This window comes from Aythya marila (assembly GCF_965140915.1).
Source record: "Aythya marila genome assembly, chromosome: 3".
NCBI classification, from domain to species: Eukaryota; Metazoa; Chordata; class Aves; order Anseriformes; family Anatidae; genus Aythya; species Aythya marila.
Genome location: NC_139044.1, coordinates 81,298,660 through 81,314,362, shown reverse-complemented (window position 1 = coordinate 81,314,362; position 15,703 = coordinate 81,298,660). Strand labels below are relative to the sequence as shown.

At 35.8% G+C, this 15,703-nt stretch overlaps 1 protein-coding gene across 3 annotated transcripts in view; it reads right to left on the bottom strand.

Annotated features, from left to right (window-relative positions):
• The window catches only part of AKAP7 (A-kinase anchoring protein 7), an 86,291-nt gene that overhangs the window by 59,680 nt on the left and 10,908 nt on the right, over window positions 1-15,703 (bottom strand). For all 3 annotated transcript variants that reach the window (XR_014317125.1, XR_014317126.1, XM_082756131.1), the window contains exon 5: window positions 13,191-13,351. Coding sequence is in view for 1 of the 3 variants with exons in the window: in XM_082756131.1 (XP_082612257.1) it covers window positions 13,191-13,351 (161 nt within the window). In the remaining 2 variants the exon portion in view is untranslated. The remainder of the gene's footprint in view (window positions 1-13,190; window positions 13,352-15,703) is intronic.

Sequence of the window (15,703 nt, the reverse complement as noted above, 5' to 3'; positions counted from 1 at the left end):
AACCTGTGGCAAAAATAATAATGGTAAATAGACTATCTCTGTTACTGAGAAACAGAAAAACTGCATTTTTTTTTCCTTCTTTGCAAATACAACTTACACTGTTTCTCTGGCTCTAAGTCTAGTTGACTCACACTGTCCTTGAGCTAAATTCAGAATATGGAAAAAAATCAATCCTATCACATGAATTTAATCAACCCTTGCTATAATGATGTGTTTGCATTAAAGTGTATTACTTTTTGGCTGGATATTTCAGCTGTAACAGAAAGAACCAGTGCATTATTCTCTCGCCTGGAAGGAAATGCATTACACTGGGAAGTGAACAGCAAAGATAGGTGAAAAAAATAGGGATGGTCCAAGGAAGAGGAATTCAGGCATATTAAGCTGGTTAGCCTAAGTCTGCCAGCTCATGCTCGTGTAAAACATCGTTCCAGAGTCCCTACTTGTACCTTGTTTTTCATTGCGTCAGTGAGGTACTTGTGAGGTAGTTGGAAATCACAAGTAAGAAAGATTTTACAGGCTTGTGCATTACTTCACAAAAAAATAAGTTCTAAAAGAACCTCAGAGTGTTCTCCTTAGGCCCGGAGATCAAAATTCACTTCTTGTTCTCTGCTGCGTATGATTTATAAACCTAGGCTCCACAGTCTATGCAGCTGAGGCTGGGATTTTGAAAGATGCCAAGGAAATCAAAGACCCAAACAGCACTTCCTAGAGAAGCCCACTTGAAGATTCTCTTTCAAGTTTCATTCTCCACTTAAAAGATGCCAATGCAACTTAAAAAGAAGAAGAAGAAAAAAAAAAGTATACCCTTTTTTTTCTACCTCAGAAGAAGCTGAAAAGTCATTAGGATTAAAAACCATGAAGCATCTACACAGTGGTATCAGGGTCACACTACCATCACAAACACTGAAAGTGACCTACTAGAAGATAAAATTTTGCCTTTTACCAGTAGAGCAGAATATATAATGCATCAAAACCATTTTGCCTCTCTCTCCTGCCAAACAACAGAAGTCTTAAAACAGTAAAGCTGATACACTTCAATTGAAAAGAGACAAAAAGTTACAGAGAACTCATGAAGCTCTTTCAGTCCTTCCTTGAAGCTAGTATTTCTAGCTAGTTTTCTCTGCTGTGAAACTGAACAGCTGAACAGAAGAGAATTTGGTTGTAGGACAATGTGAATTGTCAGCACTGAAACCACCTTCTTCCATAGCTACATAAATTCAGACAAATCCACAATACACTGTTCAAAGCACAAGTAACAACATATGCTATAAACAGTCACTTGCCTCCGAGCTAGTCAGTGCACTTAGACTTGTTTTCAGTCTTTTGTTTTTATTTTCCACTCATTTATCATTTACATTTATTTCTTGCAGTTTTTACTATACTACCTAGTAATATACAATACTCTAGGAGTCAATGGAGTAAACAAACGTTTTTTTTATTACAAGTTTTGTGATAAACATTGAGAAAACAGAGATGAAGAAGAGCACCAACATTTATTTTTTAAGGGCATGTTTTCAAATTCAGCTGCAAGATCTCTCTGCAGGACAAATGTATACACGGCATGTAACACAGAAGAAGGTGGAGGTGTGATGCAGCCCAAGAGACGAGGCTCAGAACTGACCTAGACTTCATTTACACAAATGAAACAAACCTGTTGTGTTATAATGGATGTCATTATGCTTTCCTCTGGTTTTATTCCTCTATTTACAATATAGGGTTATATAAAAGAGCATATGTGTGCATATATATACATATGCATATAATATAGAAACACAGAATGGTTGAGGTGGGAAGGGACATCTGGAGGCCATCTGGTCCAAATCACCTGAGCAAGGTGCCCAGGACCACATCCAGGCAGCTTTTGAAGATCTCCCAGGAGGGAAACTTCACAGCCTCTCTGGGCAACCTGTGCCAGTGCTCAGTAAAGAAGTGTTTCCTGATGTTCAGCACAAGCCTCCCATGTTTCAGTTTGTGCCCATTTCCTTCCTTCCTCCCCTCCCTCCCTCTCTCTCCATATCTACATATATATGTATATGCAGGCATAACTTACAACACACAGGCATCTGTAGATCTGTGGATCCACAGATACCTAGATCTATATATCTAGATCTACTGTATATCCGTAGCTATAGGTACATGTCTATACGTAAATACAGCTTACCTACTTGTTTATTTTGTGTCTGCAAGAAACATTTCTAAATTTGCACTAAATCCCCACTAAACTATTGTGGAGCTGCGCACACAAATGCTGTTGAACAACAGATTAACATATCAAAAGACAAGACTATAAAGAAATGTTTGCTGCTTCTTCAAATTGAGATACAGAAGTTCAAATCAAGTCGTTTAGTAATGCTGTGCATGAATTTCTATGCTTCAGATGGTCTGCTTATTTTCTGATGTTGGTAGCTGAGTAAACGCTGAATAAAGTGTTACATTTATTTAAAACTGAAATGATGTGTAACAAACCCATTTTCTGGTCCCTTTCTTTCGTTCCCTTAACAGCATCATTTGGGGACTCATTGACTTTGATGTTCCAGCAAAGGATTAGTCTTATAAAAAAAAAAAGTTCATGCTACCCTCTGATACTCTTGATCTAACGAATTGTAGTTTTTTTTCCTCCTAAAAAGCTCAATTCTTTCTGCCAGCATGTCTTATGGCCAGCATGCTTTATCTCTCACCTCTGCAATTAAGATTTCTAGTGGTGAAGATCCACATCTAGGGGTCTCCCCCTAACTCCTTTAAGAAAGAGCTCAGTGTCAGACCAGTGGTTTGCCCCCACACATCTGATCATGGGATTTTAAGCACGGCAGTTTCAACAGGGTAGAACGATCCTATGGTAATCCTATGGTATACAATATGTGTTACAGCTGGACAGTAGGGCCCCTACACTTCATGTTGCTGAACCACAACCACACGGCCTGGGTATCTTCACTTTGTGATAAATAAACCAGTAACTACCAGTATTCCCCTCCTCAAAGATAATGAAAATAGAAAGAAATGTGAAGGGATGGGTGGGATGGTGGTGGTGGCTCAGGGAAGAAACAAAGGGAAATGTTATCCTGAGACTACAGGAAGGGTAAAAGATAATGCAATGCTATTAATATCCATGCAGTCCTTTAAAGAGGTGGTGACAAGGAGGGTTTTAAAAGAACAGGGGAAGGAAGCATGGATATTGTGGGCAAGAGAAGGTTTATGGGACAGCATGAAAGTCAATTTGAAAACTGAGCAACTATATGAAGGTTAAACTCTGTGATGGAGATTGCCCAAACTGGAGTAAATGAGAGAGGCCAGTTATAAGAATGATAGACTGGTCTTAACAGATAAGGATCAGCCATCCTTACACCAGATTTCAACGTTACTAGCTGGACTGGAAAACAAAACAGAATCTGTGTTTTCCCTTATTAGTTTCAGGCTGACCGATGTTTGCAGCTTCAAAGTACACCCTTGAAAAATTAAGGCTATTTTTGCATTCTCAATGACTTCCTGAAACAAATTTTTGGACAGCTTTCAGAGCATCTTTCATGCAATTTGAAGTACTCTGCAACACCATTTTGTACGTTATTTTTATAATGTCAAAATTACTGAATGTCATCTGCATCTCTTACATTGGATGTGGCTGAATCCATTAGACGACTGTTTTCCCATAATTAGACTTGAAATGTGATATATTACAGAATGAAGCTTGCTCAGAACAGCTATATACTGGAAAGGCCCAAAATTTAAACAGCTAGATCAATACAGAATGATTCATAGAAGAGCTGCATATTGAGCAATGTTCCATAAGTAAGTAGCAAGTAGCTTTATCTTCCAAGATTTCATTAAATATGAAAAACTACTATGTACACACTTTTTTTCTAGTCTATTAATTTTTGCTCATACCTCAATTAAAAGATTTAGAATTTAGAAACAGCATTTTGTCTCTTTACTGAAAGATTTCTGACTATACACTCAAAGCTGAAGACAGAGAGGAAGCTAAGCATAGCTAACTTCCAATCATAACTTCAGCATGTCAAGTCATGTTAAAATTGTTAAGTTCTTCGGTTGTTTGTTTGCATTTAAGAGTATTTTAAGAGTATAGAGTGTTGGTTACCAATTGGCAGAAATTTGTTTTTTTTTTTTATAAAGAAGCTTTTTAGTTATCCTTACTTTTTGTAATAGTACTGAGCATAACAAAGTACAAAGCCTCACAAGGACCAACATGTAAGCCAACGAAGAAATTTAAACCAACCACTTCAGATGGTAAGATTTATCACAACCTCATCAATAAATCATGAGAAGTAAGTACCAAGTGATAAAATAAATTACTTCAGAAATCACATTATCCTTGGAATATATAGTCAAACACTGCACCAAGCACCACGCTCTCAACCGCCTTACTGCTAAGACCCTTAACAGGGTCAGGAAGGATTGCGTTAGACTGACGAGTGACCCTAGCTATTGTCAGACAAGAGCTATTGACTCTTGAACAGCTCAGCAATAGTCAATCTCTGGTGGAAAAATACGGTGGTTAAACCAGGGTCAGTAACTACCTGATGTGCTTTTGTCTCCAAGGTATAAGAAAAAGAAAGACCTTGTTTCTCTGTATGAAAAGGGCTATTTTTACTCCCCATCATCCCTAGAGTTTCTCCTCAAATATTCATTCAGCTCTGCACTGTGCCAGCAGGCAAACCACAGTCAAGATGATTCCCAGTGTTTCTTCATGGTTACTTGGTTATATATTGTTTAGGCTTTTCTATAGTGAGTTGTCACCATACATACCATACCACTATCACGTATCAGCAAGCTACATGGTTCTTTCAACCACATATCATCAATATGTGTGGGTTGTTCTCTTTCACCCCATTGTTACACAGAAGCATAGATTAAAAACGTGCTCATTCATAAGGTAGGATCCAAGAAGCACCTGGACCAAGCAATCCACACTGTGCACAGATGCCAATAAATAAGGTAGGCCTTACAAGACAGTGATAGTGTGAAGGCTGAAAGTGATAGACTGAAATAGAAACTTACATCAGATTTCTTGATAAAACTCAGTTCTCCTAAGGGCTTTAAGTCATCTCAATACTTCCTAAATGTTTGTCACCATCACAAAAGTAGGTGAACACCGCTTCTTTTAACTCACAAAAACATATTGTATTGTTTCTTTTTAATAAGATGTTTATCACAGTGACTGTTATTCTGTGTTTGGTAGTGCTCTACATAAAATAATGTGAATGAAAACCCAAAAGCATTTGCTGTCCTTGTTTTCAAAGGACCGTGGGACTCAACATTTTCAGCATTAAAGAACCAGCGTGGAGATCACTAAAAGGTATTTTAGAGGAATGAAGGTAATGAACACAGTGAACAGCACATCCAGTTCATTAAACTATCGAGCAGTGCTCAGCAGCCTTTACCAGATAACTGTCTGTGTTCAGACAACATCAGAGGGATGCTAATAATCAAAACCACCTCACAATAAATGAAAAAGGAGAAATTAACGTGCAGATTCAGAGCAATGCACACGGCTAGTTTGTTTCATGTATTTTACAGTTACAGTGACAATAAAAGTCACCATGAGGTTAAAGTGCAAAGATAAGAAACCATGACAAACTAAAGATATTTCAATCTCCCTAGTACATAAATAAATTTCTTCAATTTTACATCATATGACATGACTTAAGAGTAACTGACAAGAAGCAAAATTCATTTATCTTAGCTTCAGCCATCTGGAACTGAAGTGAACCAAATTAACCGAATTAAACTATTTCTCTAGGGTCTCACCCTAAAACAGATGCTAAATATTGCGGTTACATAATCTTTAAAGAAGTGCATAAACCCCCATCCTTGCCAAAACAGGCTACTTCTCTCTAGCCCCATGCCAGCCACCACTCCTGTTCTTTGTGCTGACAGTCATGCACCTCTTCAGTAAACTGCAGTGGGGAACCAAATAGGTTAAAGTTACCTGGCAAAGGACAAATGGTTAATTTAACCACATTTGAATTCGCTGTGTGGTGGCAGAAATCCCCAGCACAACAGGGATAAAGGCTGCTTTGGCATGGTGGCAATGCCAACTTACGCTTGCGTAAAGCTGTAATGTATTTAAAGCAACTGATAGGCAGTGTGACTTGCTCTCCATTTCTCCCTCTAGTAGCAACTGTTAAGAAAACCAATTTAGAGAGATTAGAGTAAATGTCAGTTTTAGTAAACAGTTAGAGGAAGTGACTACTTGTCTTCCTTCTGTAATTCTAATTAAAATATTTAATCCAACAAATCAATATTTACTAAAAAAAAAGGGATCAAAAGCAAACGAAATGGTTATCCACATAAACAGAAGAGTAACTTGTTCGTGGAATGCAGGCTCCCTCTAATGGTCAGAGCATAAACTCCATCGTTCATTCATATAACCAACACTGCAAAGCCTATGGTTAAAATAAGGAAACGGGATTCACCTACTCACTTTATCAGCTTCAAAGAGCATTTTTAATGTAATTATAAAAATGAAAATTTAAGCTGAAGAATTTGTTGTATTTCTCAAATTCACTTAGTATTTCAAATATTCCATAGTATAGAAAAGCACAAGAAATTATTTATTAAATCACTGTATGCGTAGCTTTTAGCTCAGGATTTCTATGACGTCTTGGACAAAAATTGATTATAATACTTCTCAAACTTCTGACTTAACACTTCAGAACTAATTGTGTTATTTCTGGTAGATAATTACAGGATGCTGTTAATGGTATATGGAATAATGGAATACATGCTATATATATATGGAATAAAATAATGGAATAAATGCTATATATATATGGAATAAAATAATGGAATAAATGCTAAGGAATAAATAGCAAATTAAAACAGAAGATCCATATTAACCCTGTTTCTCCTTAATTTTTGTCTCTGGCAAACTTGCATTTACATTGGTACTACCAGACATGCACTTATCATTATAATATTTTGATACTGACAATGTCTGGATATGATAAATTTCCATGTAATTTATGGAACTAAGTGGTATCTTACAGAAAGCTGATTTGAACTTAACACATTTTCTCTTGTACCAGTATTTTTCTTTCAACATCTTCACAGAAGACAAAATAACAGGTTAAGTCAGAATTCACTTTAGAGTACAAGAGAAGCTATATATAACTTTGAAGTTGCAAAACAGTGATTCTGTAATAAACTAAAATTAGTTCTTGCCAAAAATCAAACCAACTACAGGAGTGATCTCTCTTTACTGCTCCACAGACAACAACAAAATGATTAATAACCTACAAGCAATATTGTATATTTTTTAATTTCTGTAAGCTTCAGTTTTAAAACTCCAGTTTTCCAGGGACACCAGTTGTATCACAGACAAGCTGTACTAGAAGAGAGAATAAATTTTCAACAATTAGTTTATGTCAAACACATATAGCATCACAGCAGTAGGCTGTGAGCAGCACTCGTCATACAGATCCTGGTATCAGCAGCCCAGCAGCAAAGAGTTTCTGATATTGTCTCTGGCAGCTGTGCCCATAAAATCATGTACTCAGGATACAACCACAAAGCAGGAATGCTAGGCATATTTTTGACAGAATACATGAAATGTATTACAAAAAACAAACTAAGTGGTACATTTTTGCTGATGTGCTTCTTTACATTAGAATGTATTTATTATTTTAAGTACAGTCCAGAAAGTACTACATGGTATACAAGCAGAGCAGTGCACCAAAATATAATCTCTAATATACAAGGAAAACAACTGTAGATGAAATATGCGATCATTTTTATTGGACTCATTTTGCTAACAACATAAGCATTAAAAAACTCCATTGTTGAACCTGTGCAACCTGTTAGATGAAGCATCCAATATATCCAAACCAGCAAAAGGTAGTATCAGTCCCAGAAGTTAAAATAATAAAAAAACACTCATCCACTCTTTTCAATGGCTATGATATAAGCCAAAGGTCAACAACTATGACTGGAATACATTGAGTGTATTAGAGAGGGAAAGAGCATATTCCAAAAATAGGCCACGCTCAAACAAAAGAAATCAAAGCCAAGAAATTGTAGAAAAACATCAAAGAAAAAACATTCCTATTATAAATTCTGTCAATAAGCTGTGTCAGGATTTCTCTTTATATTTCAGATCTTGAAAGCATCGCTAAGACTTGAAAAACAACACCAAGATCACAAAATTCCAGCTAAACACAAACTCAGAAAATACGCAGAACATACTCAGATTTAATTCAAGACATTGTGTTCTGGACATTCTGAACTCAAAAACATGCAAGAGTACAACAGAGCACAGTTTTTGATAGTAGAGCACAATTTTATCACTTGTACATAAAAGCTCACACAGGTGAGCCTAAGAATCAATCCAGATCAAACAAAATGCATGCCACAAGTAGATAAAAATGATAAAAAAGAGAAAAAATATTTAAGTAATTGTAAACTGCAGTATGAAGGTTAGGAAATGAGATTTTTAATAACAAAGGGAGATGGGGGAGACAATGGTTCTAAGATTAGAGTCTAAAGCAGAAAGTGTGATGTCTAGAAACGATGGTTCAAAAGAAGGCCAAGCTAAGAAAAGTGACATGAAAAACATACAGAGAAGACAACAAAAGAGGAACTAATACAGGAGGAGAAAAACTGAAGCTGGTATATCACAGAATCAAATGTGGATTTATGCTTCTTAAAGCCCTCTATAAGCTGTATAATCACGTCCAGGAGAAAAATGACAAGAAAATTCAGATTTTCCGTAGTCATAAAGAAAGGCTGTGTTAGGTGTTTCCAAGGTGTTTCCACTTCAGAAAGAGAGAAGCAGAGCACTCACACTGTGATAAGACAATTCATACAAAAAAGTCATATACTATGTGCAGCATGAAGCTGAATGAACAAATGAACATTCACTAAAGTAAGAGCTTCCAAGTAGAAAGAGAATTAAAGCTTACCAGAATTTTTAAAACTCCACCAACTTATCTTCAAAGTGTTATAAAAATGATACATTAGAAATTCTTTCATAAGTATGTGAAATTATACCATCAGATCTCTGGTTCCTTAGATTTGAAAGAAAACCATTAATATTTTCCTTTCATGCCATCTACAAAACCATAATGTTAAATGGAGACAAATAATAATTTCATTTACTGTACTTGCAACTTTCTGTGCAAGTACTAAAAACTCTTCCTGGCAGCCAAAAAAAGGATACCTCAGCTCTAGCCTCCATATGGTGTGTTACTATATTTTGAAAGTTCCACAATTCTTATTTTTATTTTTTTTTAAAGGCAAGACAATTCTTGCTGCTTGTGAAGGATCATGTAAAATGTCACTGTGCCTCAAGGAATTTAGTCTTTTTTTCAAAAAACAGTTATTTAGCACAATTGTGAACTCATAATTTAGTTTTTTTAGTAGCTGTATGCTTAGTGTCTGTATAGTCAACCAGAAAACGCTGGACAGTAAGAAAAGTGGGTTCATTACATTGTTAGATGCTTTGTGATTTGCCTCATATGCAAGCCTATTGTTTTGTTACAACAATGTCAATACAAAATTACTGTTTGCTGTAAATGTTAGGGAAAGTTCATTAAGCTCTTTTCTGACAGTAAGTAGTTCTACTATATTGTGTAAGCGCTACAAAACTCAACCATGAAACGTAACAGACGAAGAACCCACAAACCAGGATTGCCTTTTTTCCAGCTCAGGAAAATTCTCTGTGTAACAAGACACAGACTTCTCATTCAGTTTCTACATGTCTCTACCTTGCTCTCCGATTCTCCGTAGTAATAGGGGTAATATTTTAGACAATTGCAATCTGCCAGCCTAAAATTCCCTGAACTCTGCCCATAGCATCTGATTTCATTTCATTCACGTCTAATGGCTCATCTAAAGGCAGAGGAAGGATGATTACAATGCATTTCCCTTCTTATCATACCTAGTTGGTTACTATTGGAAGTGCAAAATTGAAGAATACCTTTTTTATAATACATCTATCCTCCACTGACCACAAGAAGATCCTAATTTCCAATGGCATTTTTACTTTTTTCCTAACTTGGGGATGTGATGGAAAAAAATGTATACATCATTATTTAAATTTTGCAGGATTTTAAAAACATTCAGATCAACACTGTTATAATTCCATCTTTTCCAAAATACACTACCCATAGTAGGAGTTTTGGCCACTAGAGGACTGTCTGCTAATGCTTTGTAAAAACTGCTTGCAAAGTAAATGTGCTGTAATTAGCCCTCTAAGTGCATCATTATGCTAAAGGAACTATATGTGTGATACATTTGGGAGATGGGGGGACCCTAATGACTCCCATTTGCCTCATCAGTTTTGAAAAGTTCACAGAGATTCTTTTGTTTCATATTATTTACTATTCTAAATTGCACTACCTTGAAGTAACAAGCCCTTTCCTGCAAAGTACTCTGTGTGGGGTGCCTTCACTTATCAATTAAATTGCTTATCCTTGCCTGGCTACACAGTAGTAAATGACAAACAGCAGTTACAGTCTTGTGAGCTACAGGATCAAAATTACTCTTGGCCACAGATTTGGTTCTGTGGTGTAATGGGCAGCACTCTGGACTTTGAATCCAGTGATCTGAGTTCAAGTCTCAGCAGAACCTATGGGGATGTTTCCCTTTGCCTAGGGAAGTGGTTCAGTCAACACCCCTGGAGGTCTTCTTTAAAAGACATTTAGATGCAGAACTTAGTGATCTGGGTTAGTGGTGGGCTGCTCACTGTTAGGTCAGAGATTGGACTAGGTGATCTTGGAGGTCTCTTCCAACCTAGATGATTCTGTGATATAAGTGTATTAACAATTTATCTATTTAACCAGGTTACTTATATTAAAAGTCTTTGCAATTCAATCTTAATGAAGACATAGACTGAAAACATTTAGTGTGTCCATTTTCCTTCTACTGGTCTTTCCACTAATTTAACATGCAACTAAGCTAACTTTTGAAAGCTTTTTGAAAGCTTTTGAAACTTTTATAATCTTTGATATGCAGTGATTATAAACCTGAAAACTTTTTCCTGGCTTAAGTATCAACATAAAGCTGAATTTGCTTTCACAAAATATAGGCTACCTGTTATGAAATAATACTAGCACTTCCAAGAAAGCATCAAAAGAGATTCTGGAATCAGCAGCAATTGAGAAGTTACAGTTCTGACAGCCAGTAAAGAAGTGTTAGGAAAGAATATGATAAGTCATATCCATTTAACGCTTTCAGCCATTTCATTTTACCATTTTCTTCTGGTAATGTTCAGCTCCTTACCCTGTTTCAGAAATAAATCTGAATGAAACATACATCATTACATAGGTCAACAAACTAAAAGACAGTCCTAAGGCAAGAAACAGTCCATTCAGTTGTCAAAAGTAAGAACTGAAATAAGAAACATTTTTACTAAAGAGCAATGTTAAATGAAAACAGTAAGATACAGCTGTAGTTCTAATATAAGCAAAGAAAGTTCACCAATGAGTACCGATAGTTATACTTTACTAAGAAAACATAGGTTTGCTTGTTTGCTGAATTTGACTGTACCATGAGTTCATCCACTGCGAAGGACCTTCAACATTGAAAATCTGAAAAACGTTCAATGTTGAAGTTGAAATCTGACCTCATCTTTTACCAAATATTCTGATAAAAATCTGTTTAACTAGGCTATAATATATAGTAAATCACTTAGAACAATGTCTTTATTTCCTGTAGCCAGAAGATGTTTAGCTGTCTGAGTCCAGCAACTTCAGTTATTTTAGAATTATTAATAATTCACTATAAATTCCTTAAAATCAAAAGTCAGTGACTAACAGAAACCATTCATCTGCTTTCATAAGAGGTACTGAAAGGGAACTCAGCTTATACGTGAACTCTCACTGTTCATAAAGCAGCGTACACACAGTAATCACCTTTAAAAGAAAGGTAAAGACAAACTCAAAGACAAGGATGAGGAAGTGCATCTTCCAAATGACTGAAAAAATACTTGGTACATTAAATCCCTAAAATAATTATGGTATTATTTGACAACCAAAGCCTCTCTGGAACTGTAAGTACTGCTCAATTCCTACTATAATAAATATTAAAAATACTTCTCTATCAAACATTGCTTAAAGTAAGAAGGCATCGCCCAATAACAACACAAGCAATTTAGTAAGCTGGAAAGCTCTCTCACACTCTTCTCTTCAACGTCTCTTCAAAATGTAAGTTAAAAAATACTAAACATTATGGAAATGCACTTCAGAAATTAACCTAGTGAACTGCTAGATAAAGCACTGTATTAACGAAGACTTTCTCCATTTTTTTCTCTGTACTGGACTGCACAAGATGTAGCGTGACAACAGTAGTCTTTGCTGTTCCGCAAAATGCCTGATATGGGTTATTGCACTATTAAAAAATGGTGTGACCTCACATTCCACAGAACACAAAAGATGATTCATCAATACTGAAAAACTCTTTTAAAGAGTCTTTTCAAAGAATAGCTGGAATTACTGGGATAGTTTTAAAGGACACTGGTGAATTACAGACAGTACTGTTTACTGATAATTTTTCTTTAATATCTGTAAACAACATAATTTAAGTACAGCCTTGTAAACAGATAAAAAACCTCCACTGTACCTTGGTTTGATCTAAATACTGTCTGCTGTTATTCAGCTGATATTTATATGCCTTTTAATTTATATATTCCTACTGACTTGAGAACTATATTTTGGATGCATTTTACCTGACTGGCAAATGAAGCAGCCTTAGCTCCACTGCTAAGACAGAACTGAGAGTTAGTGCACATGCAGGTGGTGCAAATACATCACAGAATCATAGAATCACAGACTGGTTTGGGTTGGAAGGGACCTTAAAGACCACTCAGTTCTGATCCCCCTCCCATGGGCAGGGACACCTTCCACTAGACCAGGTTGCCCAAAGCCCCATCCAGCCTGGCCTTGAGCACTTCCAGGGATGGGGAAGCCACAGCTTCTCTGGATGACCTGTTCTCACACTTCGTACCACCCTCAGAGTAAAGGATTTCTTCCTAATATCTAATCTAAATCTACCCTTTTTAGTTTAAAGACATTACTCCTTGTCCTACCATTACAATCCCTGACAAAGAGTCCCTCCTGCAGGCCCCCTTTAGGCACTGGAAGGCCACTGTAATGTCTCCCCTGGGCCTTTTCATCTTTAGGCTGAGCAACCCCAACTCTCTGAGCCTGTCTTCACAATGTGTAAGAAATAACTTTTCTTACCTGCTATTTCTGTAAGTACAGCTGTATGATCATTTTCTGTCAACTTCACAAATCCAACTTCATTTTTGAAATGATCGATTCCTTGAAAAGACAAGTCCACAGTTTTTCCTTTTAGGAGATCTTCTACAAAATCCTTGCTGTCTGAAAGAGCATCAACTGCTCTGTCAAGAAGAAAGAAAACATCTGTGTGAAAGTCAAATATTAATGTTTACATTACTATTAATCCTTCTATACATAAGTTTCAAAAAGCTTTATTAGTATTAATTTATTAGCTACTCAGGTACTTTTGCACTACTCCCTATCAATGCAGTCAGTACTGTTCTCATCATTTTATAATGGTAAACTGGTTCATATGCCCTGCTGTAAAAACATGGAAACTACAAGGCAGACTTAGCAGCAGGTACAATTCCTTGAAAGAATGTATCTCAATTCTCAAGGAGACTAGATAATAAGATGACAATATTTCTATTACTCTGTGCATCCCATTTAAGTAAGAGTCTAATTCAGAAGCATTTGGTTTTCCATTCTGAAAGTAGCCTACTTTTGTTCTTCTCCTGACATTGCAATGGGACACTCTAAGATGCTGCTTCATTCAAACCTGCTACAGAATATTACTTGTTACTGTAAACAGAAGTTAGTGACATTTTATATGTAATATATATATATATAATGATAAAATTAGATGTAATTAGATGTAAATTACTATTAAGCTCATTGAGAGCTATCAGGAAAAGACATACTAAATTAATGCTTACTTTCTTTAAGGGAGAAGTAGTGCGCACATATAATCTACATGTAATTTAAGAAACTGTAGCAAGCCTGGTAACCTGTTAATAATCATTTTAATTAGCCCCATTAAGTACATGTACTTGTTTTGAAATGATTCATGAGAAAAAAAAATGTATATATATATATTCTTAGTGTCTTCTAAAAATCTCTTGCATGCTCCAAGTTTTTAGTTCTACTCAGTGAAACTATATTTAAACTGCTCACTAAAACAATGTTGACTTTATCAACGCTAGATGGCAGTAAAAGGTTAAAAAAATCTCAGGAGTTTATTTTATTCTCTCTACATTAACTGGATGAAAGCCATCACCATGATTTCTGAAATCTATTTTTTAAGCCTGTACACATACAAACAGCTCTACTCACTTTTCCATTATGTTTAACAAGACAGAGTCTTGATGGGAACCATACAGTTAATTGAAATCAAGTTAAGAAAGCATCTCTGATTGATATAGTTCTCCTGTGTTTTTTCTTATGACTTTAAGCTACAAACTGGAAGTATTTTAGCTCCTGTATGATCACTTTCAGCAACAATGCTATTACTTGTTCCTTGGCAAAGGTATTTATTTTTAAGCATTATCTCTGCCACCTTCATCACCTTAAGACAAGATTGTTCTGAATGCCTTCCATGTCTGCTATACTTCAAGGCTTTTTAAAAACACCATCTAATACTGATTATGCCTGTCAGATTATTTCACAGATTATTGTTTCTGTATTTATTTACTGACACGAACCTGAAAATCATTCAAAAACAGATACAGATATTACTAATAAACAGTATCAAAGACTTCAGTGGGCTTTTAAGTACTAAATCATGCCCTAAAATCCCTCTTTGGACTTTTTACATCTGAGAACTGGTACACAGACAGCCATGGAAAGCTCTGGTCCCCAACTGAATACAGACTTGTATTTCCATACTGTAGGGTGTGCTGCAGAACTCACTGACCAGCCCAATTTCAGTTGATGAGGTCTATGAAAGGTCAACTCAAACAGAGCAGTGTGTTTTCAGTTTAGCACTGTTGTCGCTAAAGATTTAGTTCTACTTTTTTTTTTTAATAATCTTTAAATACACTAAATTATTTTTTTAAAATTGCTGTCATCTCTATTGAGAATATTTTGTATTTTTCTTTTCCATCTATCATTTTATAACAACTGACGATTGCTTTGTAAGAATAAAGCACAAAGGACAAACGTTTCCGCTGAATTCAACAGCAATGAACACAACAGTGGTATTTTCTTCTTATTCCATACCAAATAGTACTTACAATGCCAAACAGTAATTACACTCAGTGCAACTACCCCACAAACATAACAAAAGAGCTTACATGCATTTTGCTCCAAACTGGAAAAATAATAATAAAAAAAGGCAGTATGTTCTCAGTGTATACAAACAAGGGTTACAGAAGCAGTGCTTCTCGTTTTCTATACTGTTCTAATGTAAACATTATAGCATTTGTTTGGTGTAATTCTTTTCAGGAATTTCTGAACTGTTAGTTTAGAATTCAATAGCTTTCATATTTATAATAAAAAGGTTAGATTCACAGTCTTTGACAAGTTACAAAAGGAACTTTAAGCTATAGTCTGTTAATGAAGGCACTTACTGTGAAGGCTGGTATCCTAATTTCCAATACCAGATCCCAAGTATGCTACGAATGCGTTTGACATTAAAGTAAATAGATAAAAGACATGCTGTTAGCATGGACTACAACTGCTTTGCTTGAAGGGAG